A 24877-nucleotide genomic window follows, 5' to 3' on the forward strand; every position below is an offset into this window, starting at 1 on the left:
AAATCATCCTATATCGCTGTTTTACCATATTTGTTAAGGGTGTTTGATGATCTTTGCATGTTCACTTGCAGCGAGATAGGATGATTTTGAAATGATTCTTGAAGTTGAGGGAGAAAATACGATCTGTGTTTTTCGACATACCCTAACAGTCTTGAGTCAGAATACACAGAGTTCAGGGAGAGCGAGACAAGATGAGCATTTGAGATTAAAAAGTATATAAATTGTAATTTTAAATGAAAATAACCGATCATTTCACTAGATAAGACCCTTCTTCCTCGGCTGGGATCGTTTACAACTGCATTTGTGATCGTTTGAAGCTGCATTTGAACTGCATTTTCGAAGTTCAATATTGGGGCACCATATCAGTCCATTATATGGAGAAAAATCCTTAAATGTTTTCCCCGAAAAAAAATTTATTTTACAGCTGAAGAAAGACAGACATGAACATCTGGGATGACAATTTACATTATCTGTACATTTTTGTTCTGGAAGTGGACTTCTTTAAATGGTTTAAAATATTTTTTTTCCAGTAAATTATCAAAATATTTGAAAATGTTTGCTGCATGGTTAAAATAAAAATAAAATAGCGTTTTTGAGGGGAAAAAAGATAAAACGCGTAGGCCTATAAGTCGCATTTTATTATTACATTCAAAAATAGAAAAAGGCCTAATGCAGATGCGAAATGTTTACAAACACTATTAGCATAACTAGGCTAGGCTATTTTAGTTCCCCTCACTCCACAACAAATCCTTTCCACTTTTCAGTATTCAGAAAAGAACAAGGATGAAAAAATATAAGAAACTAAGCTATATAAACAAGCCAAAACGAATTCATTTAGGCTAAAGTGAAACTGAAACTGACAGTGGGTCTCTCATACAACAAATCCACATGTTTCTGTATTTAAGATGTATTTGAATGTTGTCGCCGATACCTTGTGGTTAGTGCGGCGACATATAAACTGCAACTGCACGTACGGCAACCCAAGTTCAATTCCCGTCTCGAGGCCCTTTGCCGATCCTGCTCCCCTCTCTCTACCTAATACTTTCCTGTCATCTCTCCACTGTCCTATCTGAATAATTAAGTAACAAAAGAACCCCCCCCCCAAAAAAAGATGTATTTGAATGTATTAAAAAGTATTATTTATTATGTAAGCCTGGTTTTGTACTTCACTCGCATTCTGATATCCACACAAAACAAAGTGTTTTGACATAATATCACAGCAGTAAGGTGATAACAATTAACGCGCAGATTATTTAAACTGAGCAGTGTGTTTTTTTCCATATGTTTGGCTGACTATTTTATTATGATAATGAAAAAGCTGCATTGTCAAGTTAGCGATGCTTAAATGTGTGCGCGTGTGCGGAAACAACTACTCCTCCTAGTCATACAGATAATCGAATCTGTAAACAGTTTGCTTTTATTTGTGTACATTCACAATAAAAACAAATCTTTGTGCTTTTGTAAAATAAAGAAAAATAGAATACCGCTTTCAGTCTTCCTTTCCTTTCACACAGCAAAAAAATGAACCCAGTAGCATACTAGCTACTTGTTGCACAGTTAAAAATATTTATCTTATAGGCCTATTCATTCATTATATATATATCTAGCCTAGCTTTATGATATTTCTGCTTCTTGCATGTGTAAAATTAAATGTTGGTGTTAACAATTAATAATCAGTTAACGAGCATCGGCTGTCAGATAGGAAAAATAACCAAACTAACATCCCTATTTTATTGTGTTAGTTAGCTGTAATTTTTTTTCAGTCATTTTTACTTAATCAAAATAAAAGTTATCTGTTTTTGCACATGAACTCTTCAAGTGCACGTAGCATACATTTAAAAACAGTACTTAAGACCAAGATGCATGCAATGTTTTTTATATACTTAAGTGCAAGATACTGCAACTAAATGTAAAAAATGTATTATAGTTTGAATTTATATTAAATGCAATAAGCTGAACTTTACAGCTTTTTTGACCCACCTACACAGGTTTTTTTATAATTACTTCTAATTATAAGTATGTATACTTATAAGTATGTTAACTTTAAACGCAATATTAACACTGCAGTTCTAATTGTAAGCAAGTACTTTACACATGCTTTAAGCATGTTAGTCAACACATTAAAAAATATGTGTACTTTAAAACATGGCAAAGGATTATTAAAATGATATGTGCTTTAAAGTAAATCTTTTTGACATTACAAAATGCACATTTTAAAAGTGTACTTAAGTGTGTTAAGAAACAGTCATGAAAGTGTCTCTCTACAAGTCACTTAAGTGGCCTTTTATTTCGTTAATATTATCTGCAAGTACACTTTTTTTTAAATATACTTTTAAAATTTAAGGCACACTACAACTGCAAATAAGCACACTTCTTTTTCACAAGAGTATGTTAGTAGTATAGTTATTTATGTATATACAGTACATTGCATATCATCAAGTCAACATGAAACCATACTCAACCCATTTTTCTTCTATAATGTCGGGTTGAGGGAGTTTGTTAATTTTAAAACAATACAGCAGTTCTTTCCATGACATTAAGCGTAAAAAAACACTAACACAGCAACCACTGCACTTCAAAGGCAATGTTCACAATTCATGCTACCTCAAGCAGAATAGACTAAAAGCATAACCTATAACATTTTATCACTTCACCAAATTGTAATAACTATAAATGCTATCTTTTTGCACTCTCATGCAAAAATCTGAATACGTGCAAGAAGAAAAAGATGGGATGCTGGATTTGCAATCAAGCAGTTGGTCAAAATCACACGGCTGACTTAAAATGTGGGAAGCAATATTTTCCCAATTTGTTGGACTACCTTGTTTGCCATTCGGATGAAAATAAAAGGGGGATGTCAAAAGATGAAAGGAGAAAGGGAGTTGTAAGGATGATTGAGCTGCCATGGAGAACATGGGGAAAAAAAGATGAGTGGGACTGAGTCTCTGTAAAGCACTGCTCAGAAAAATATAAAACCACTTTAACCTGATGAGAATAATTATGTCAGTCACAGCTGATGTCAAACAACATCAACAGCACTTACAGTCATCCAAATGATAGTTCTGTGAAATCTTCAAAGGAAAGAACGATAAACAATACCTCTTTTTTATATCGCAGCTGGTTGTTTATTGCAGGTTTCTGGGCGGTTTCTATTTTAACCTCCTGCGTTGATGTCCTGTATGAAGGGTTGCTGTAAGTCAAGTTGCTCACTCCTGGATCTGCAAACTTGAATTTTTTGTGCCTGGAAAGCACAAAATATGCACATTATTTTGAGAAAAGGAAAGGAAATTATTCATAAAGTGCTTTATTAAACTCTACCTGTAAATAATGAATGCAGCGATGAGTATGAGGATGGCCAGTACTGACAGAGCTCCACCAATCACGTAGCTGATATGAGGGCTCTCATCTTAACAGATAAATGTAAATGGTCAATTCATGCTTAATTTACACTTACACAACAACTTTTAAAAATTGTATTCAGAATTGTAATTATTTACCACGTGGTGCGGACACCACATTGTTCTGGATGCAGTCCTCTAGATTGAGATTTGCGTCTGTACAACTGTGAAGAGAAAATAATTGGATTTGCTAGACAATTGGTGACTTGATTCTTAAAGAAAAGCTTATTTTAGACTGGATAGCTGCAGTTGGCTTACTTGACCACTGACAGGCCCTGATGAGGTTTCTCTGTGGGGTGCTTTCTGGGGGCTTGAGTACCTTTGGTGTCCTTCTCAGGTGCCGTGGGAATGTAACCAGAGACTAGTGCAGAAACAGAATTGGAATAGTAATTACAGACTATGTTTATGCTAATTTACTGATAATTAATCATGCAATTAATATCCACTTGCAATGGATAATCAAAATGAAGGCATTTACATAAGCCAAAATTATGATTCATACAGGCATATTCTCATTGCAAAGTTTAGAAAACAGAATACTGGCTTAATCTGGTTTTGATAATCAGTGTTACACTCATTCAGTAAAACTTAAAACATAAACCTAAAAATCCTTATTGAAATTACCTAAACTAAAACTGAAATTAATTAATATTAAAGGCATGCAAATACACATGAACATATTTATATGCCAAAATTTTAATTCATATAGGCATATTCTTATACAAATTTCTAAAAAAACAGAACATTGGCTTAATCAGGTTATGATAATCAGTGTTGCACTTGTTAAATCGTAAAAGAATATAAATCAATGAAAATTAATAATTATAATAATAATGATGATGATAATAATAATAATAAATATGCCTACAACATGAAAAACTTCAAAAATGTCACCTTGGCAACTAACGGAAATAAAATAGTTTTAAATACTAAAATTACTAAAACTAAAATAAAAATTAAAAAAATATTTAACTAAAGCTAAATAGAAATATAAATAAAAACTAATATAAATGCACATATACATAATAAAAGCACTTTACATTACTAATATCATACTATTTATGATAATTTATTAGTAAAATATTAGTTAATAATAAAGACATGCAAATACACATGACTATTCACTTGCCATGGATATTCCTAATGAGACCATTTACATAAAATACAGGCATATTCTTATTCAGATTTCTTAAAAAAAAATAATAATAATATTGGCTTAATCGGGTTATGGTAATTGGTGAATTAACTAAAATTAACTAAAACTGTGAATTGTTAAATCTGAAATACAATAAGCTATCACATGAAAAACATTAAGCTTGTAAATACTTTAAAAACGGCAACTATTTGGATAAAATAATTGTAAGTTGAAGTACTAAAAAGACTAAAACAAACATAAATTGTAAATAAATGGAAAGCACATAATTGCTAAATTGCTAAAACTTAAAAAATAAAAATAGAAAAATAAAACCCCAGAATATTATTAAATACAATAATCATAAACAAATAATACTAAAAAACAGATGTAAACACAGTCATATCATGAATATTTTTCATTTGTGTAACATCTTAAAGGAGAAGTCCACTTCCAGAACAAATATTGACAGATAATGTACTCACCCCCTTGTCATCCAAAATGTCTTTCTTTCTTCAGTCATAAAGAAATTATGTTTTTTTTAGGGAAACACTTTAGGATTTTTCTCCATATAATGGACTGATATGGTTCCCCAATTTTGAATTGATTTTGGGTCCCATCTAGCGAAACGATTGTTTATTTTCATAAAAATAATACAAATTATATACTTTTTAATGTCAAACGCTCATCTTGTCCTGCTCTTCCCGAACTCCCAGCTCATGTTCTTCCTTAACTTCAAAATCATCCTATATCGCTGTTTTACCTTTTTTGTTGAGGGTGTTTGATCTTCTTTTCATGTTCACTGCAAAGACTGTGTTGGTACTTCTGCAGTGATGTGATTTTGAAATGATTTTTGAAGTTGAGGGAGAAAATACGATTGGAGTTTTTTCAACATACACTAATGGTCTTGAAACAGAATACACAGAGTTCAGGGAGAGAAAGGCAAGACGAGCGTTTGAGATTAAAAAGTATTTAAATTGTACTTTTTTAATGAAAATAACCGATCGTTTCGCTAGATATGGAGATTACTGAGAAAAATCCTGAAATGTTTAACTTAACATCATGAACATCTTGGATGACAAGGGGGTGAGTACGTTATCTGTCAATTTTTGTTCTGGAAGTGGACTTCTCCTTTAACGTTCAACAATTATTTCTTGAAAACAAAACTGCACGTGTTGAACTCACTTGTAGAGCAGGGTCTGCCGTCAGGCTCATCTGGACATGCACACACAAAACTGTTACCCCTCGCAAGACACAAGTGTGTGCAGCCGCCATTATTTACACCGCAATGATTTGTTCCTTGAAAGACAATAAGTATGTATTACACATGCATTAGTTTTAAATGCAATGGTGACATTTCTTCTCAACATCAGAAAGCATTTGATACAAAACAACAGCCTTTATTTACTGTGATTAAATCAACTGGAGAAGTATGGTAATACCTATTAGTTAATTCACCTATAGTATCTTACTTAATAAATCAAAAGGCATATAAAAAAAAAACCTTCGAAGTGTGTGTTGTGCATTAGAGTGAATTAAAGTAGACTTGTTGCGCTTGTCAGTTCAGTCCCAACAAGTCAATCTTACCAGTTTGTCTTTGTGGCGACACCACTATGATGTCCATGAGGCCCTCTACATTAGCCAGCACTGTTTCCTTACTACGACCTGTATGCTTATCTACTCGCTGAATAGACTTGGTCTGCCAGTCCGTCCAGTAAATCCAACGGTCTTGCTGTGAGATTCGGGAAAAAGGAGTTAAAGGAGAGTATACCGGTTTCAACTGGGGACAAAGAAAGGGAGTAAAAAAAAGGGGGAGGGAAGGAAAGATGGGAAGAAAAAGGAGGGTCAGAAAATGGAAAGATGCAAAAGAAGAGAACAACATGCTAAGGTTATAAATGCAGAGACATAAGTGAAAGAGAGGACGGGTCAGTGGAGCAGGGGGTGATGAAGGTGCATGTGAGTGACAGATTAAGTGGATAAGTGAGGGTGAGGATCAGATATGGAAAGGTACCTGCGTGAGGGCAAACGGGTGTGATACGGGGCTGATGAGAATTTGACGCAGTTTGCCATTCAAGTCAGAACTTTCTATGCGGTCCAAGTGTGCATCCACCCAAAAGATCCTACACATGAAATCACGTGAAATTTCAGTTGTGTGTTCTCCAAAATATTTGGTACTTGCCATGATTATGGTACAAAATCTGAAATGCTTAAAGAAAGCCATTTTTGGAGCAAATAAACAAAGTGAAGAGAGGTGCCTCAAAAAATGTTTACATTCAGCCTCAGGAGGTCAAACTAAATATGATAATCACCTATTTTGTTTTCAGTAACATTTGGAACATACTTTTTAACCTCTTAACTGTCAACGCTTTAAAAAAGACAATCAGTTGTTGGTGAAGTGAAAGCATTATATATATATATATATATGTCTAAACAAGTTATGTTCCAAATTTGAAGTTGATATTAAAAAAATTGAGGTACCTATTAGATTTTGTTCAGGCGCTATGCCAAAAAAAATCTATACATTTCTGTCACAATATTACTTTTGCCACCAAATATGGAACCTTGAAACTCAGAACTTTCCAAGTGTTTTGTCAAGATTAGAAAAAGTTATTATTATAAAATATTGTAGTAAATTTTCTAACACAAACTTGATGCCCAGTAGTGGGAGGAGACCACTGAAAGGCTCTAAAGGAACCTTTCCATGGTAATGTCTGATTTCAAAACGGGTATTGATACATTTTGAATGTTGCAACTTTCAAATAACATCTAATTTCACAATGCTTACTAAAATGTGATAGAAAAATGTGAAGAGAAAAATTACAATAAAAAAAAAGAGCAGCAAGCATTCAAGCGTGACAGTTAACAGGTTAAAACTCTGATTTGTGATGTGATGTCTGTTTACTTTTACTGAAAATACCATAAGTAAAGTAATAATATAAAAACAACATAATAATTAAATCTCTTTCCCCATTTATGCAGCCCTCTTCCTCCCCAGCACCACCTGTTTATCTATCTATCTATCCATCTATCATAAATAAACAATATAAAAACGTCATATTTAAATATAATAAATAGCTTTCTCTTTCCCACTCACACAGCCCTCCTCCTCCCCAGCACCACCTCTCTATCCATCTATCTATCTACAATTTTCAACTCAGTTTACTTATTTTTACTATTTTGGGACCAAATGGGTTTTCCCCCAAAAATGGAATACTAACTGTGCCTTATTCATGGAAAGTACCCAAACAGTCAAAGCCAGATACTGTTAGTGGTAAAGTGGCATTGAAAACAAAGTATAGCTAGGTGTACAACTGAAGAGAGAAAAGAAAAAGACAACAAAATTTCAAATGAAAACTATTTTCAAAACCTGCAATAGTGTGTGTATGTGTATGTTACCCCTGAGGCCACATACACACTGCGACCTAGTGATAATGTGTTTCAATGTGGTAGTGAATCCCAAAAAAAAACATTTGGTGTGCATCACCCCTGAAATTGCAATGAGTCACAGTCATTGCACCATGACAGTGAACAAGAAGCATGAATGCCAACCTGTTTGACCGAAGTAATACTAGTAACCAAAGATCCCACTTACTATAATGACAGGGATTTTCAGTGCATATAAATATGGCCTTGGGTTGTGTTCTTCTGGTCTTATTTACTAAATATGGTCCTGTATTTGGGCGCTGCAAGTCTCCCAATTTGGGTTTGTGTTTTTGAGTATTTTGGATGGTTGAACTCATGTTGTGTCAACCATGATAAGACTTTCCAGTTTTATGGATCTTGTTATTTTTTCATTTTAACATATGTGGAGTTAATTTGGTCATAGAATATGGTTGTCACTCACATGAATTACCAAACTGCGTGTGTACAGAATGGCATTATGCATTCGTCGGTGACAACCATCAGTCTGCAGTGCGTTTGAGGCCTAACTGTACAACAAAATTTGGTTGATATGGTTTTAAGGTCCATTTCGCACATGTATACCAGCTTTCAACAAAATCATTATCAAAACTCTCCACTATTTTTTAATAAATGTTCCTCTTTTACCTGCGAGTGTCATAGTCCAGCGTCAAGCCATTCGGCCATCCCAGATCTGTATTAATGAGGACTTTCCTGTCCGTGCCATCCAGGTACGCACGCTCAATCTTTGCAATGTGACCCCAGTCTGTCCAGAATAAGAACCTTACCAAAGAATGAAACAAAATGCATTCATTAGTAATAATACAGAAACTACGTAAAAAGCTCTTTGGCTCTCTATCATTCATTCAAATAAATGCAACCTTACCGCACTGCCATAGATAAAAGAACTAATGAAAATGAAACATTATTTTTATCTGCCCAGTCAAATATTGCACTGCAAGAATCAACAAAGCCAATTTTATATATTTGTATATTTTAGCCGTCCTCCTCCCCAGCACCACCTGTCTATATAAAATAATAATAAATATACAATAAACATAAGTAATATATTAAGTATACAAAATACATAGAATATAAAAAATACAAACACTCCATTTAAAATGAATTTAGTCCATTAGACTTTTCTGAAAGAAATTCACAAAGCAACACAACTGGAATAAACTGATAAAAAAAAAAAAAAAAAAAATTGCTGTTCTCACCCTTTGCTAGGAAACACAGCAATGGCTCTTGGTTCATCCAGACTGTTATTCACCAGAACTTTCCGAGACGTCCCATCTAAGTGAGCCACTTCAATGGTGTTACGGCCGGTGTCTGTCCAGTACATGTTACGGGCCACCCAGTCAACAGCAAGCCCATCAGTCGTCTTCAGACCCTGACTGATCACAGTTTCCATGTTGCTGCCGTCTAAATTCACCCGTCTTTAAAGAATGAAAAATTTTGTAAAAAATAAATAAATAAATAAATAAAAATCCAACAATTTAATTGATTTTAAACCGGAAATGTCAGAATAAAGATTTCCACAAATATTACTAACAAGTGGGATACATGATAACATGCCACTAATGCAGTATAAAATAGTAGACTGTACATTCAGTCCAATTAAGCACACCTTTCCAAACGAATTATTCATTTTCGTGTTAGACGGCATACCTTATAACATCCAGAGACACATCCGTATAGTAGAGCTTCCTCTCCACGCTGTCATAGTCCAAGGAAATCACATTATGCAACTCGGGCACAGGCACGTACACGTCCGTGTGGTCATTAGTGTCTAGAGAGATTCTTCGAACACTGACACGATTTGAAAAGAGCAGGTATGTTTCTGGCAAATTGTCACATGATCTCCCATCACTTTTCAGCAGAATACCGGTGGGACACGCACAGGACGTCACATTATGCCGAGGCAGGCACAGGTGAGAGCAGCCACCGTTTCTCCTGCCACATTTATTAAAGCCTGCAGGGAGAGGAGGATGATTATGCTGGAAAATTACATCATTTTGTATCATTATATGCCAATCTCTGCTAAGCCTTTGAATACACAAGATTATTCACTGATTACCTACTAATTAAGTACTTAAAGCACATCGTTGTAATTGTTTATTGGAAAATAGTTACAAAGTTTCAAGGAGTAGTTAATGGTTACCTGACATTTAGCAGAGACATTCTGTAACAAAACTGAGTGTAGTGACGATTTAGTACTATTTATATACAATTAAAGTATTTATCATGGAAGCCTTTTTCCGCCATGGGGAAGATTGTGAGAAATGTAATTGAGAGAGAGAAATATCACAATTGTTAGATATACATGCAATTACCAATTACTTTTTACTTTTGATTCCATGGCAAAAAAAAAACAAAAAACAAATAAACAAAAACACAATTGCGAGTTATAAAATATAGCTGCAAGCTATACAATACTGGGGCTCAAAAAGAAAAAGACATTACATATTATTTAGCAAGCCTGTAACCACCTAAATGAATTACTAAAAAAAGCATTTTGGTCAAATCCAGGTGATTTACCATATAAATATGTTTTTATAATATTTATGACTGTTATAATATTTACGTCCGATCTCCCTGAAACTTTGCATGCTTGTTTAGAAAATCCTGTTGCATGTGTTCAGCGTGTTTTGAGTTTTCATTTAGGCTTCTGCGTATATTTGGACAGGCCCCTTTTCTATAGGACCCCGTTATAGCTTCCCAAAGGGTGAATATCAACATGTTTTTGATAATTATTGACCTAGAGAGTCCAGAGAATCGCACTTGCATTTTTTTTTCCAGATTGAGCAAAAAACCTAGGACCAGTTCGCAAAAGTAGGTTTTCACATCTTCTTAATCATTTAAAAAACGGTTTGATTGACAGCAGTGGTTCTTGAGGCAAAGTTGTTCAGAACAAGGTGGTCTATCATACGATACGAATATCCTATGTATGTGCAAAAAAACATGCAATGTTCAATCGTTTTTTTTTCACCCTCAAAAAAATGTGATACCGCCTCCCAGTGACCGATTTGTTTTCAATTTCTCATAGACCTTTGAGGCCATGAGTCAAACAGGCCCACCGCTCCGATTGGCCTAATAGGCATTCAAACTTCACCGGCCAATGGCAGCCATGTTTTTTTGAGATACGCAAATGTCCCCATAGACACTTACGGCACTTTGGACCATGACCGTGCACAGTGATTTTCATGTTGATAAAATAAATGGTTGCCTAGTTATAGCCATTTTTATGGGGTTTTTTTTCCCTCTTATAGCACCACCAAGTGGGCAATCTCTGCTATTTTTTTCCCCCTGTGACCTCAGCTTGAGCTCGAACGTAAGGGTGTCGAGTTTGGCGAAGATATCTCATTCCGTTCAGGAGTTATAGGCATTAAACTGAAAGTGGCCCTGCCCCCTTCGAACGTTTGGTGTCCCTTTGTCACAGTGAGTCAAAAGTTCAACTTTTTTTTTTTTTCATAATTATTGATATTCACTCTCCACGGAATCTTTCTGCACTGGTTTGGTTCTGATCAGGTGAATAGTTAGCAAAAAACCCGACAAGGTATGCGTTTTGCACAATCAGTTTTACGTGGAAATCGCTCATAGGTGACCATTCTAAGAATTACACTAGGGTTTTCAGCGTCACATGCTTGAACCCCTTAAAAATTCAAAGAAAAAAAGTCACAATTTCAAGGGTGTAAACTTGCAGTGTAAAGAAAGTCAGAATTCAGAAAAGAGTTGATATCTCAAATTTCTGACTTGTATCTCAGATTTGCCAGTTCATATCATACAACTGTGACTTTTTTTTTCTCAGAAATGTGAGATACAAAAAAAAAATTGTTACTTTTTTTTTTTAACCTTCTGGCAGAAACAAGATTCCATAATTTATGAACATTTTGTATTAGCTTTTACTTTTCTATTTTATTTATTTAATATTTAAAAAGTCTGCTAATTAATTAATTTAAGACTTAGTAATTGTCGTAATTTTTTAATTATTGCTATTTAAGATTTAATTTTTATACATTTTTAAGTTTCAGTAATTTCATAACTTCAATTTATTTATTTTTTAAAATTAATTTAGTTATTGTTTTAGTGAACAATAACAACGCTGGTTACAAAACACAAATTTTGGTTCTATAAATGATTTTTTTTCCTTTTCTTAGATTAATAGTCTATTGTCCTTAGAAAACATGATGGCTATTTGATGCACTATGCAGCAATAAAAATGTAAAATGCTTATAGAATGAAAATATGAAATAAATAATAAAAATGATAATAAAACATGTACTTTATAACCTACCCAAAGGTCTTGCACGGTCAACAGCTTGGATGTCCATGAGGCCGGGTAAGTTGGAGCGGACAGTGATGGAGTTTGCTCCAGTTTCCTTGTCTGCTCTATGAATACTGCGACTCTGCCAGTCCGTCCAGTACATGTGCGGCCCCAACAGAGTGAGACCGTATGGGTGCTGGACGGGAGACACCAGGGTCCTCCGGTTTGAACCATTAAGATCAGATGCTTCTATCCGCTAACGGAAAACCAGATTACTTTATTTAAATCAACCAGCAAGCATTTAGGTACATTTATAAATGGTTACAGAGGAAAAACTGGTCATCATATACTAAATGACTAAGAATCACACACACTAGGACATTCACGTTGTCCTGAACACTACAAACTTGTTGCTAGGAGACACACGACAAATGAAATCAATATGTGTTTTAATGTAGTCTCAATTTGATTTCTAAAGGCCTGGATGAAATCATAGTCTGTGTACATAATACAATACAATTTTCTGAGAAATCAGTCAATTCTGATATGCAATCTTGCTCTGATTTTCTGCAACTAGTGTTGTTTTGACCAAAAGTTGTGTAGTGTATTCCAGCCTTAAAAAACACTCTCAGTTCATACTAACCTCAGTATGTGCATCAGCCCATAGCAGCTGTGAACTAGCTTTGTCTATGGCCAGTCCATTAGGCCAGCCCAGATTGTTATTTATCAGAATCACACGATCCGAACCATCCATATTGGAGCGCTCCAGCTTGGCATGCTCACCCCAGTCAGTCCAGTACATGTACCTAAATGCAGATTTTTATATTATTAATCATCACATATTGTACCCTGTGCTAAGCTGCAAGAAGCCTTTTAAGTTATGAAAATCCTTAGCCTCAACCCTGCTGAAAAAAACCGCTAAAACCAGCCTAGGCTGGTCATCCAGCCTGGTTTTAGCTGGTCATAGCTGGTCAGCAGGCTGGGTTTAGAGGGGTTTTGGCCACTTCCTTAGCTGGTCTTTGCTGGTCAGGCTGGGAGACCAGCTAAAACCAGCTACTTCCAGCCTAAACCAGCTAAAACCAGCTAAAACCAGCTTATGCTGGTTTTAGCAGTTTTTTTTTTTTCAGCAGGGAATTGTTTGAAAATGTGTGTTTTAGTCTGACTATTAGCTTTTATGCTCACTGACACTCCAGAAAGAAAAACAACGCATTAAAAACCGGGGGGTGAAAACTTTTGGAATTTACAGATCAAGGTAAATTTAACTTATTTTGTCTTCTGGGAAACATGCAAGTATCTGCTGTAGCTTCTGAAGGGCAGTACTACATGAAAAAAAATATGACACTTAGGTAAAATAAGAAAAATGTACACATCTTCATTTTGTTTAAAAGTTTTCACCCCCGGCTCTTAATGCATCGTTTTTCCTTCTGAAGCATCAGTGAGCATTTGAACCTTCTGTAATAGTTGCATACGAGTCCCTCAGTTGTCCTCAGTGTGAAAAGATGGATCTCACAATCATATGGTCATTGTAGGAAAGGGTTCAAATACACAAAAAAATGCTGAAAAACCAAAGAATATGTGCGACCTAAAGGATTTTACCGAAGAACGGCAGGCAGTTTAATTGTTCAGGACAAACAATCATGAACACTCATGAACAACTATCACTAAACAAAAAAAAAAACACAATTCAGGAAACAACACAGTATTAAAAATCAAGTGTATGTAAAGTTTTGAACGGGGTCATTTTTCACTCTTATATGGGTAAAATAATTAACATTTTGCAGATTCTGCAAGGTCCATGTAAGCTTTTGAACTCAACTGCCTCTACTCATTCAAGCCTACATTTGTGAAAAAGTAGTGCACATAATTGGTCTGAATGTAAAATAAGATCACTTAAGTGACCTTAAGACAAGACATTTTTTAAAGACAGACTATTAAAAAGTGCACTTCATAATAATGGCAAGTTAAAAGTTTTACTAGTACATCTAAATAGTTATGTTTAAATAATGGTTTGTCGTACTTTAAATAAGTACACTTATTTATTTTGATGTGTTTACTAAACTAAAGCACATGTAAAGTACTTGACGATAATTTCACCTGTAGTGTATTCGTAGTATATTACATTTACAAGTAAAATTACAAAAATGTGTTAGAATTACAAATATATTTCAATACATGACATATTTTAGTTTATCATAAATGCTCCTCATTTGGCATATTTAAAAAAAATAATGTAAGTGATTTTAAAGATCCCACTTAAATAATAAATGCATTATTATTTAAAATAAATTTTCATTCAATTACAATTAATTGTAATTAAGTGTCTGAAAACATTACATTCAGTTCATATTTACATTATTTGCACAATAAAAGTATTCTAAAGTGTACTACTTTTTCACAACGGTATACAGTGAATGACAATGTACTACGTACAAAACGAAGTACAATACAGTAAGGTTTGCAAAATCTTCCGAAATAAAAACTAAGTCCTAAAAGAAAAAAAGCCTCAAAAGAGCAAAGTGAACCAACATGAAATGACAGAGTGAAAAGGCCAAATGATTTACCCCATCTCATTGAACAGGGCGATGGCACGAGGGCTGTCCAGGTTCTGCCACACAAGCACTTTTCTCATGGAGCCATTGAGATTAGCCACCTCGATGCGGTTCGTCCCTGTGTCCGTCCAGTAGATTTTTCTGCCCACTGAATCCACTGCCAGACCATCTGTGGTCATCAGACCTGAAAGGAGGAAACACTTCAAATGAGTGAAAAAGCTGAGAACTTAATACGATTACTATAAGCAGCCTCAGCTTACCAGTGGAAATAATGTCCTCATGTTCAGTACCATTGACATTGGCTCTGCTGATTTTCTTTAATGTACTGTCTGACCAGTACACTTTACCTGCAGGGGCATGAAAATATTTAGTGACATTCCCTAAATGAACATAATAAGCAAAAGTGTCTATTTATTGAGAATTTCCTCACACCTTCTACTGCATCCACGCCAATGGCAATGGTGTTTTTCATAGACGCGCTTACTGGCAGAACCACATCGGCGAAGTATGGGATGTCTAAAGAAATCATTCTGATGTCCGTCCGTCGGGCAAAGATCAGGAAGCTGTTCATTGCTGTAAGATGAGAGAGAATAATAAAGGATTTCACAAAAACTGACATTCACTGACGTTCCCTGGTAAAAAAAAAAAACCAGCATATGCTGGTAGGTATGTTTTGATGCTGGTTTAAGCTGGTCCTTTGCTGGTTTATGCTGGTCATGTTGCTGGTCAAGGACCAGCATAAACCAGCAAAGGACCAGCTTAAACAAGCAAAGGGACCAGCATAAACCAGCAAAGGGACCAGCATCCCAGCATCAAAACATACCTACCAGCATATGCTGGTTTTTGCACCAGGGTTCTTTAATGCAATATCCCAAAATTCACACAAAAATGCATGGATGGAAACAGAGGTATTGACTTTCCCTCATGACGTTCCAAAGCCATATTATATTCTTTATTCGGTGAAACACAAAAGGTGCCTTTATGTGGAGAGCTGCTTTTTTCCCCACACAACAAAAGTGGAAGGTGACGTACATTTAAAAGCTCCAAAAAGGACAATATACTAGTCTGCTTCATGCTTTTTCACTCATTGGACAGCCATTCATTCAAGAAAAGTCAGAGCGTAAAAGGCTTTCTGAGATGCATTCTAGACAGACTGCAACCCGATCGCTCAAACCTCTTTAGGAAATGGCTTGACATGCATTTCAGACATGACTTGGTCAAGTGTAAACACATCTGTTTGTTCAGGTTGCATATGTAAGCTTTACTGCTCCAAAAGTACCTCACCATACAGATGTCTGGTTCACACGCTACATCACATTTTTGCATTAGCCTGCTCCATCCGCCAAACTCTCCTCCGCAAACCACAGCTCCAGACTCTCCTCATACGGCTTGGATTCCCTCTCTCCACACAAAACTCCCTGATAGAGCTCTGCACTTTCCTTTCTCAGCATGAACGAACTCAGTGAAAACACCTTAATAAAGTCAGTTTTACAGGCAGAGGCTATTTGCACCAAGTGTAAGAACACCACCTCCAGTTTCCATTATAGGTCTATTAATATGAAAGCCCATTTCCACAATGCAAGAACATTATGACGTTATGCTTTGGTAAGTCTTAATTATGACTTAAGTCTTTAAATTTTCTTTAAATTCCATAATTATGACAGATGAAATTATGACATAAAAAGTCAAAGTTATGACATACTATATAATTACATATGACATACTCTTATAATTACAACTTGGTGTCATAACTTTAACTTTTCCAGTCACAATTTCAACTTTTTGACCAGTTTCACAGACAGGGCTTAACCTAAACCAGGATTAGGTCATAGTTCAATTAGAACATTTGAGTCATTTTTATAATCACGCCTTAGGAAAAAACATTACTAGTGAAACAAAACAAAAGGCCCTGATATATTTTAAGATTGAACCAGCTCAGACTTGGATTTTAATCTAGGACTAGGGTTAAGCCTTATCTGTGAAACTGGGGGTTTATTTAATAATTTCGATGTTATTTCATAATTAGAGAGAATGTTATCATTTTGACAAAGTCAAAATTACGGCGTGCTAAATTGAAAAGACTGTCAAAAATTCTCACATTTTAAGTCATAATTATGAGATACACACAAAATGAGAAACTGTAATTATGAGATAAAAACTGAAATTGAAATACTAAATTGAAATTATGGAATAAAAAGAAAAAAAATATTTATATCAATTTGTATTGTTTAATCTCATAACTTTGAATTAGTATGTCAATTTCAACTTTTAAAGTCACAACTTTTTCATCTCATAATTTCAACTTTATCTCATTAATCTCATTAGTTAATGTTATCATTTTGACAGTCAAAATTATGACATACAAACTGAAACAACTGTCGAAAGTTTCACACATCAAGTCATAATTATGAGATAATGAAATAAGATTTCTAATTATGAAATAGTCAAAAATATGACATAAGTTAAAATAATTAAATAAAAAATACTATTTATATATATATATATATATATATATATATATATATATACATATATATATATACACATACATATACACACACACACACACATATACATATATATATATATACACACACATATACATACATACATATATATATATATATATATATATATATATATATATATATATATACATATACATACATACACACACACACATATATGTATAATTTAAATATGTTATACTACATATGTATAACATATTTAAATTTGAATCTCATAATTTTAACTTAGTGCCATGACTTCAATTTAGTCTATTTAATCTATTTTGACTTTTAAAGTCACAATTTCAACTTTTTATCTCATAATTAGGACTTTATCTACATTTCGACTATCTCATAATTATGACTTAATATGTTATAATTTTGAAAAAGTAAAAAAAATTATGACATTAAATTTAAATGACTGTCTAAACTCACAAATTAAGTCATAATTACAAGAAAGTCGGAATGAGATAAGTTTTAATTCTAATTCGGAATAGTGAATTCTATGAATTATGATTCTAATTAATAATTCTAATTATGAGATAAATAGTCAACAATTTTAAATGCCAAGTCAAAATTTTAATTTTCATAATTATATAAGTTTCATAATCTCAACATTTCTCTTATAATTATGCCTTATTATGTCATAATTTTGTCTTTAAGCATAATAGTTTTTCCTTTTCGTCTCCTTCACTCCTTTTTGTCCATGCTGGGTTTGTATATGTCAGTGTACGCGTATCTCTTACGCATCACAACATGCAGTGCTGTTAAATTTAACCTGTTGATGATAATGAAGCATTCTAAAAATCGAAACAATTCATTGTAAGGTATCTAAAATTATTCACAGTATTTTGAAGTGTCCCTGATAACAATACCATGCATGTTAATTCCCACATTATATCATATTACTGAACATCACCACGTTTACTCTCCACGCCACTGACCCAGTTAAACTCATGGTTTCTTTTGTAATTTTGGTGGGTGGAACTACTGTAAATAGCCTGTGTCAATCAGATAACTATTTGCCCGATCAAAACGCATTAAGTGGCCAAGACTAAATATCCCCTTAGGGCCAGAGTTTCCCACCCCTAAGCAATTAAGTGAGCAAAAGAGACAAATCCCCCACTGGAAACCAAACAGAACGGTTGTCAGGCGATGACTCTCACCTTCAGACGTGCCCCATGACATCATCACCGCTGACACATCATTACGGCGACCCCTAAACCCCTGAGGCGACTCAAAACCAGCCTCAAATTTCAAAGATCTGCCCTTGCAACAATAACCACGGACTGAACTGTCACCTGGAATCCCAAAAGCGAAAAACACTTGCGGCCATTTCATTAAATTTCAAGTCAATTGTGGAATAATGGCTACTGAATGAGAAGTTATTGCTGGTTCTTTAGATATTCGAGACGGGCAGAGAAGCCCGGGCTTATCGGCATTACCGTGAGTGCAGGTCTTGCCGTCCGCCTGTAGGTTGATACCAGTGGGACACGCACAGCTTGAGCCTTTGGGAGCAGGAGCCAGGAGGCAAAGGTGACTGCAGCCGCCATTATTCACCAAACAGGGCGTCTGGACTTTAGACAGAAAGCAGAAAGAGTGGAGACAGGTGAGACAGAGAAAGGGATAAAAATGGCTGTTCAATCAGATGTAACAGATAACAGGCCTCCGGGTGTCTCGGTGGATCATGATACACCAACGAGACTCCAGACCGAAGATCAGTTACCACTGGCCTTAATCCGCCGTCTGAAAACCCAAGACATCGGATCCGACAGAGACCCACATTCCTCTTTAACTCATATCTGCTAGGCATGCGTGTGAATTTCAGTTGTCAACAGGAGAAAGAAGAAGAGCAGGGCTGCTAACTGCTAACTTGAAAATGAATTATGCGTTTAAATTATTTTATTCATATATATTGGATACATTTAAGGCACTAACCTAATTTGATGTGCTGAATATACAACAAATACCTATTTACACTCTTATATGTTTAAAAATAAAGGTTCTGCATTGGCTCTGATGGTTACATGTAGAACCTTTAACATTCATGGAATCTTTCCATTGCACAAAAGATTTTTTATAGTGCAAAAACGTTCTTTGGATGATTAAAATGTTCTTTACTCTAAGACTACTTCTACGGTATTGTTGTGAAACCCCGTTTTTGCACCTTTTGTACAAAAAAAAAAAAAAATTAATCTGTTGGCAGCTCTAAAGGAATCCCTTACAAAGAAATATTTTCAATTGCAAACTGAAAATGAAAACTGAAAATAATATACTTTAAAAGAATATACTTAAGTGCAATCTAAAGGTAATGTTTTTGGACAATTAACTGGATGTTAACTGTAATAGAATGAAAATGTATTATAGTTTAAATGTGCATTAAATGCAACTGAACTTTAGAGTGTTTTTGGACCCACTTAAGTAGGACTTAACATCTTTTATATGTGACCCTGGACCACAAAACCAGTCATAAGGGTACATTTTTAGAAACTGAGATTTATACATCATCTGAAAGATGAGTAAGTAAATTTGTTAGGATAGGACATTATTTGGCTGAGATACAACTATTTAAAAACCTGGAATCTGAGGGTGCAAAAAAATCTAAATATTGAGAAAAATCGTCTTTAAAGTTGGCCAAATGAAGTTTTTAGCAATGCATATTACTAATCAAAAATCAAGTTTTGATATATTTACGGCAGGAAATTTACTAAATATCTTCATGGAACATGATCTTTGCTTAACATCCTAATAATTTTTGGCATAAAAGAGAAATCTATAATTTTGACCCATACAATGTATTTTTGGCTATTGCTGCAAATATACCCGTGCTTCTTAAGACTGGTTTTGTGGTCCAGGGTCACATATGTAATTTCATAATAATTTCAAGTACTAGTTAAAGAACTCCGGAATGTACTGATAAGCATTTACGGTAAACTAAAATATACTTTATTTTCATTTCTATTGAAACCTGCATGCATTTATATATATTGAATTATATAATTATACATTTATAAGTTGCAATTTAATCCATTTTAAACACATTAAGTTCAATATCAAATAACATACCAGAGTTAAAATTACAATCTAGTATTTTTAAGGCCCAGTTTCACAGACGGGGCTTAGACTAACCCAGGATTAGGCCATAGTTCAATTAGGACATTTAAATCATTTTTATAAACATGCTTAGAAAAAAAACATTACTGGTGTGCATCTTGAAACAAAACAAAGGCACTGATATATTTTAACATCAGTCAATGCAAGTTTCTTTCAGTTTCTTACATTTTAGTCTATGACTAGACTTAAGCCTCATCTGTGAAACCAGGGGTTTGTGTTCTTTAACAGGTTAGGCAACACATCAAAATAAGTGTGCTTCTTTAAAGCACAACAAATGATTATTAAAACAATGATTTAAAACGTCAAAGCTACAATGTCCAAATTTTTGACTGTATTGTACAGTATTTTTGTTACCAGTATCATTAATACATAATAGAGACAGTCTACGGTGATGTTTTACCTGTAGTTCTGTGACGGTGGAACATGTGAATGTCCATGAGGTTTTCAAGGTTTTCTGCAAGCGTTCTTCGGTCCAAACCAGTCAGCTTGTCTGCACTCTGGATGCTCTTGGATTGCCAGTCTGTCCAGTAAATTCTGTCTTCATGGAGCGTCAACCCAAATGGATGAGGCAACTGACTGCCAATCAACACCTTCAATGAACAACAAATGAAAGTTTAACCTGAGAACTGCAAGCCAATTTAAAGGAGAAGTCCACTTCTAGAACAACAATTCACAGATAATGTACTCACCCCCTTGTCATCCAAGATGTTCATGTCTTTCTTTCTTCAGTCGTAAAGAAATTATGTTTTTTGAGGAAAACATTTCAGCATTTTTCTCCATATAATGGACTGATATGGTGCCCCGATTTTGAACTTCCAAAATGTAGTTTAAATGCGGCTTCAAACGATCCCAAATGCAGTTGTAAATGATCCCAGCTGAGGAAGAAGGGTCTTATCTAGAAAAATTTGTATACTTTTTAATGTCAAACGCTCATCTGGTCTTGCTCTCCCTGAACTCTGTGTATTCTAGCTCATGACAGTTAGGGTACGTCGAAAAACTCTGATCGTATTTTCTCCCTCAAATTCAAAATTGTCCTGTATCGCTGTTATTTTACCTTTTTTGTTAGGGGTGTTTGATCTTCTTTGCATGTTCACTTTGCAAAGACTGTGTCAGTACTTCTGCAGTGATGTAGGATGATTTTGAAATGATTTTTGAAGTTGAGGGAGAAAATACAATTGGAGTTTTTCGACATACACTAACTGTCTTGAGTCAGAATACACAGAGTTCAAGGCAGTATCAGCGTTTGAGAATAAAAAGTATTTTTTAATGAAAATAATCGATCGTTTCGCTAGATAAGACCCTTCTTCCTCCGCTGGAATCGTTTGAAGCCGCATTTAAACTGCATTTTGGAAGTTCAAACTCGGGGCACCATATCAGTCCATTATATGGAGAAAAATCCTGAAATGTTTTCCTCAAAAAACACAATTTCTTTACGACTGAAGAAAGAAAAATGACAAGGGGGTGATACATTATCTGTAAATTGTTGTTCTGGAAGTGGACTTCTCCTTTAAATAAAAGACACAAACTTGCGTCTACCTGTCTGCCTGATCCATCAAAGTTGCCATACTCAATGGTCTTAATGCTAGCATCGGCCCAGTACAGCCGCTCAGTGCTGTAGTCGATTGCCAACCCATTAGGCCAGGTCAGGTTTGTTGAGATGATAACCGTACGGTTGGACGCGTCCATTCCAGCACGTTCAATCTTTGGATTCGCACCCCAATCTGTCCAGTACATGAATCTACAGTGAGGCAAAACAAATACGGTTATGTATCGTTTCTTTAGAATTCTTTAAAATGCTGCCAAATTGTATATACAACATCTAACATTTAGGACAAACAGCAAAGACTTTTTCAACCCTTGTTTTGCTCATATTTACCATCTGTATTTGTGGAGGACATTGTATAACATTGCATATTGAACTGTACTTGACCTACCCTCCGATCGGGTCAACGACAATGTCCCGCGGACGGTCGAGATTCTCCCAGATCAGAACTGTGCGCATGCTTCCATCTGTGTTTGAAACTTCAATCCGATCTGTGCCTAAAAAACAAGTCTTTTCTTAATAACACTGGAAAAAATTTATATCTAAGTTGGCATAAAACTCCAGGCTGCAGCATATGCCCGTCACCGCTCTAATAGTAGTTGCACTAATAGTATCTACATTCAATAAAATTGCAGGAATGTAATTATAAGAAAAGGGAGAGAGGAGAGGGCAAATGAGAACCAAAAAATTAAAATAAACAAAGCATTCATCTTGTAGTGTGTGCTTGGTCTCAAATGGACTCAAACAATGGAAAGTATTGCATGAAAAGAGCTATATAGCTTAGATCTAATGCTAGGATCTGAAAGATGAATTAATAACAGATTAGTACCTGCATCAGTCCAGTATAGTTTATGAGTAAGCCAATCGATAGCTAGACCTGCAGGGCTTTCCAAACTGGTGTCCACCACAACCTGCAAGAAACATGAATATCATCTGTCAAATTACATGGCAATACATTATACAAGAGAGGATGTGTTTGTTTTTGCTAGTTTGCTCTCCAGGGGTCAGTATTTTACACATTTCTCCTTATATATTTGGTATATTATATATAATACCAAAACGTGCAGTTCATACATTAGACACACAACAGTAGTGGTGTGAAAAGACCTAATCAGAGGCAGGAACAACAATTTTTTTTTTTTATTATATACATTTGCTCCCTAATTATTCCATTCTTTCATTTTATATTCTAGTTTGTGTGTATTTATTTATTAAGATGACTTAATCTCAAGTCTCTCATGCTCATCACAGCTGCATTTATTTAATCAAAATTACAGTAGAAACAGTAATATTGTGAAACATTTTTACAATTTTAAATAAGCATTTCTATGTGAATATATGTTAACATGTAATTTATTGCTCTAGTCAAAGCTGAATTTTCAGCATCATTACTCCAGTCTTCAGTGTCACATGATCCTTCAGAAATCATTCTAATATGCTGATTTGCAACAAAGGAAATATTTGTAATTATCAATTTTAAAAACAGTTGTGCTGCTACATATTTTAATGAAAACCTTTTCACTTTACAATTCAAAAGTTTGGGGTAAGTATGATAAAATGAAAGAAATTAACACTTCTGTTCAGAAAGGATGCAAGAAATTGATCAAAGGTGGAAGTAAAAACATTTATAATGTTGGAAAAAAAAACAAAATTATATATTGATCAATTGTGAGCTGTTTTCTGTGAATATATGGCAAAATGTTAAAAAAAAATTATTGTATTGTAAAAGTTTTTTTTTTTTTTTTTTTTTTTACATTTATTTATTTTCTTCCCAGCTTTAAAATTCTGCTTTTATCACTGGTATAAAGTACATTTTGCAACATGTTCACAGGTAAAACAGTTCTTTTGAATTTTTTTTACTTTCTTTGTATTTCGATCAAATAAATGTGACCTTGTCAAGCATAAAAGACTTCTTTCAAAAACATTACAAAACCTTAATGACATAAAACTTTTGACCAGTAGTGCATAGATAATTTTTTTAAACATGCTGCTGTCCGACAGTATTAATCTGATCTTGAAATCTGATCTTTGTGTCTCAGGCTAAATTCCTGCTAACCTCCTGTTTGCTTCCATCCCATTTCGCTCGGTTGATGGAATCAGTGGTGACGTCAGTCCAGTATATATAACGCTCACTGGAGTCCCAGTCCAGGGCCACTGCGTTTCGAATATCAGCCAGTGGAATGACGTCGTCCAGCTTGTCTTCATTGTCAAAGCTGATTCGACGGATGTCCGTCCTTCGGGCAAAAAGCAGGAACTTGTCAAGACCTGATCAAAGACCAAAGGTCTCCTGTCAGTTCTCCAGATTTAAGAAATTCATAAGTACAGACAAACATTCATGTCACAAAGTCAGACGTTTGATTATTAAAGGACAATTTATGATGGATTTGTTTATAACGTTATTTACATTTGTGGCTGTTTTTTGTATCAGTTCACAATAATACATTAAGGATGTGTATTACTACACTGTAATAAAAGCAACTACACATTTTCCAGATACTGAACACTTTTGAGTGTCAAATGCAATTTCTTATTAAACAATACTGCTGAAATGTTAAGCGTTTGCAGTATCCCAGCATGCATTACAACTTAATTAATTTGCTGAACAAGGAATATGTTGTCTTGACTGAACGAGGCATTTTGCATTTAGTAAACCAACAAATTCAAACTGATAAAAAGTAGTGTTACTTAGTAAAGTTATTAAGACATTAATTGCTAATCTAAATGCATCATGCTGCTCTGAATATTTCACTTTTCTCAAACTTTCTGAAGTTTATTATAAAAGCAATAATATGCACTTTTTATGAATCGATAAGTTGTATCTTCAAGGGTAAAACAAGCTCTAGTACCCATAAAACAATTTTTGTGATTTCTTTCAGCAACACTCTTCAGCAAACCTTCCTGAAATTTGATTTTCTGTCAGTTACCCAGAACGTGAGTGGTTCCTCGTGATACTGACACAAAGATGCAG

General features: G+C 34.7%; 2 protein-coding genes across 2 annotated transcripts in view; one reads left to right on the forward strand and one right to left on the reverse strand.

The window, feature by feature from the left end:
- zmp:0000001168 (signal-induced proliferation-associated 1-like protein 2) overlaps positions 1-24877 on the forward strand; it is a 262196-nt gene that overhangs the window by 146665 nt on the left and 90654 nt on the right. The window lies entirely within an intron of this gene.
- The window catches only part of lrp4 (low density lipoprotein receptor-related protein 4), a 107922-nt gene that overhangs the window by 3622 nt on the left and 79423 nt on the right, over positions 1-24877 (reverse strand). Inside the window, 21 exon segments of the mRNA XM_051114676.1 lie at positions 3100-3241; positions 3319-3406; positions 3498-3562; positions 3657-3759; positions 5716-5829; positions 6118-6262; positions 6542-6650; positions 8578-8712; positions 9150-9368; positions 9601-9904; positions 12227-12452; positions 12840-13002; positions 14758-14929; positions 15006-15092; positions 15178-15318; positions 18698-18829; positions 20767-20956; positions 21903-22104; positions 22301-22406; positions 22739-22820; positions 23966-24174. Coding sequence (XP_050970633.1) covers positions 3100-3241; positions 3319-3406; positions 3498-3562; positions 3657-3759; positions 5716-5829; positions 6118-6262; positions 6542-6650; positions 8578-8712; positions 9150-9368; positions 9601-9904; positions 12227-12452; positions 12840-13002; positions 14758-14929; positions 15006-15092; positions 15178-15318; positions 18698-18829; positions 20767-20956; positions 21903-22104; positions 22301-22406; positions 22739-22820; positions 23966-24174 — 3134 coding nt within the window.

Source organism: Labeo rohita, chromosome 7 (genome assembly GCF_022985175.1).
Source record: "Labeo rohita strain BAU-BD-2019 chromosome 7, IGBB_LRoh.1.0, whole genome shotgun sequence".
In the NCBI taxonomy this organism is placed as follows: Eukaryota; Metazoa; Chordata; class Actinopteri; order Cypriniformes; family Cyprinidae; genus Labeo; species Labeo rohita.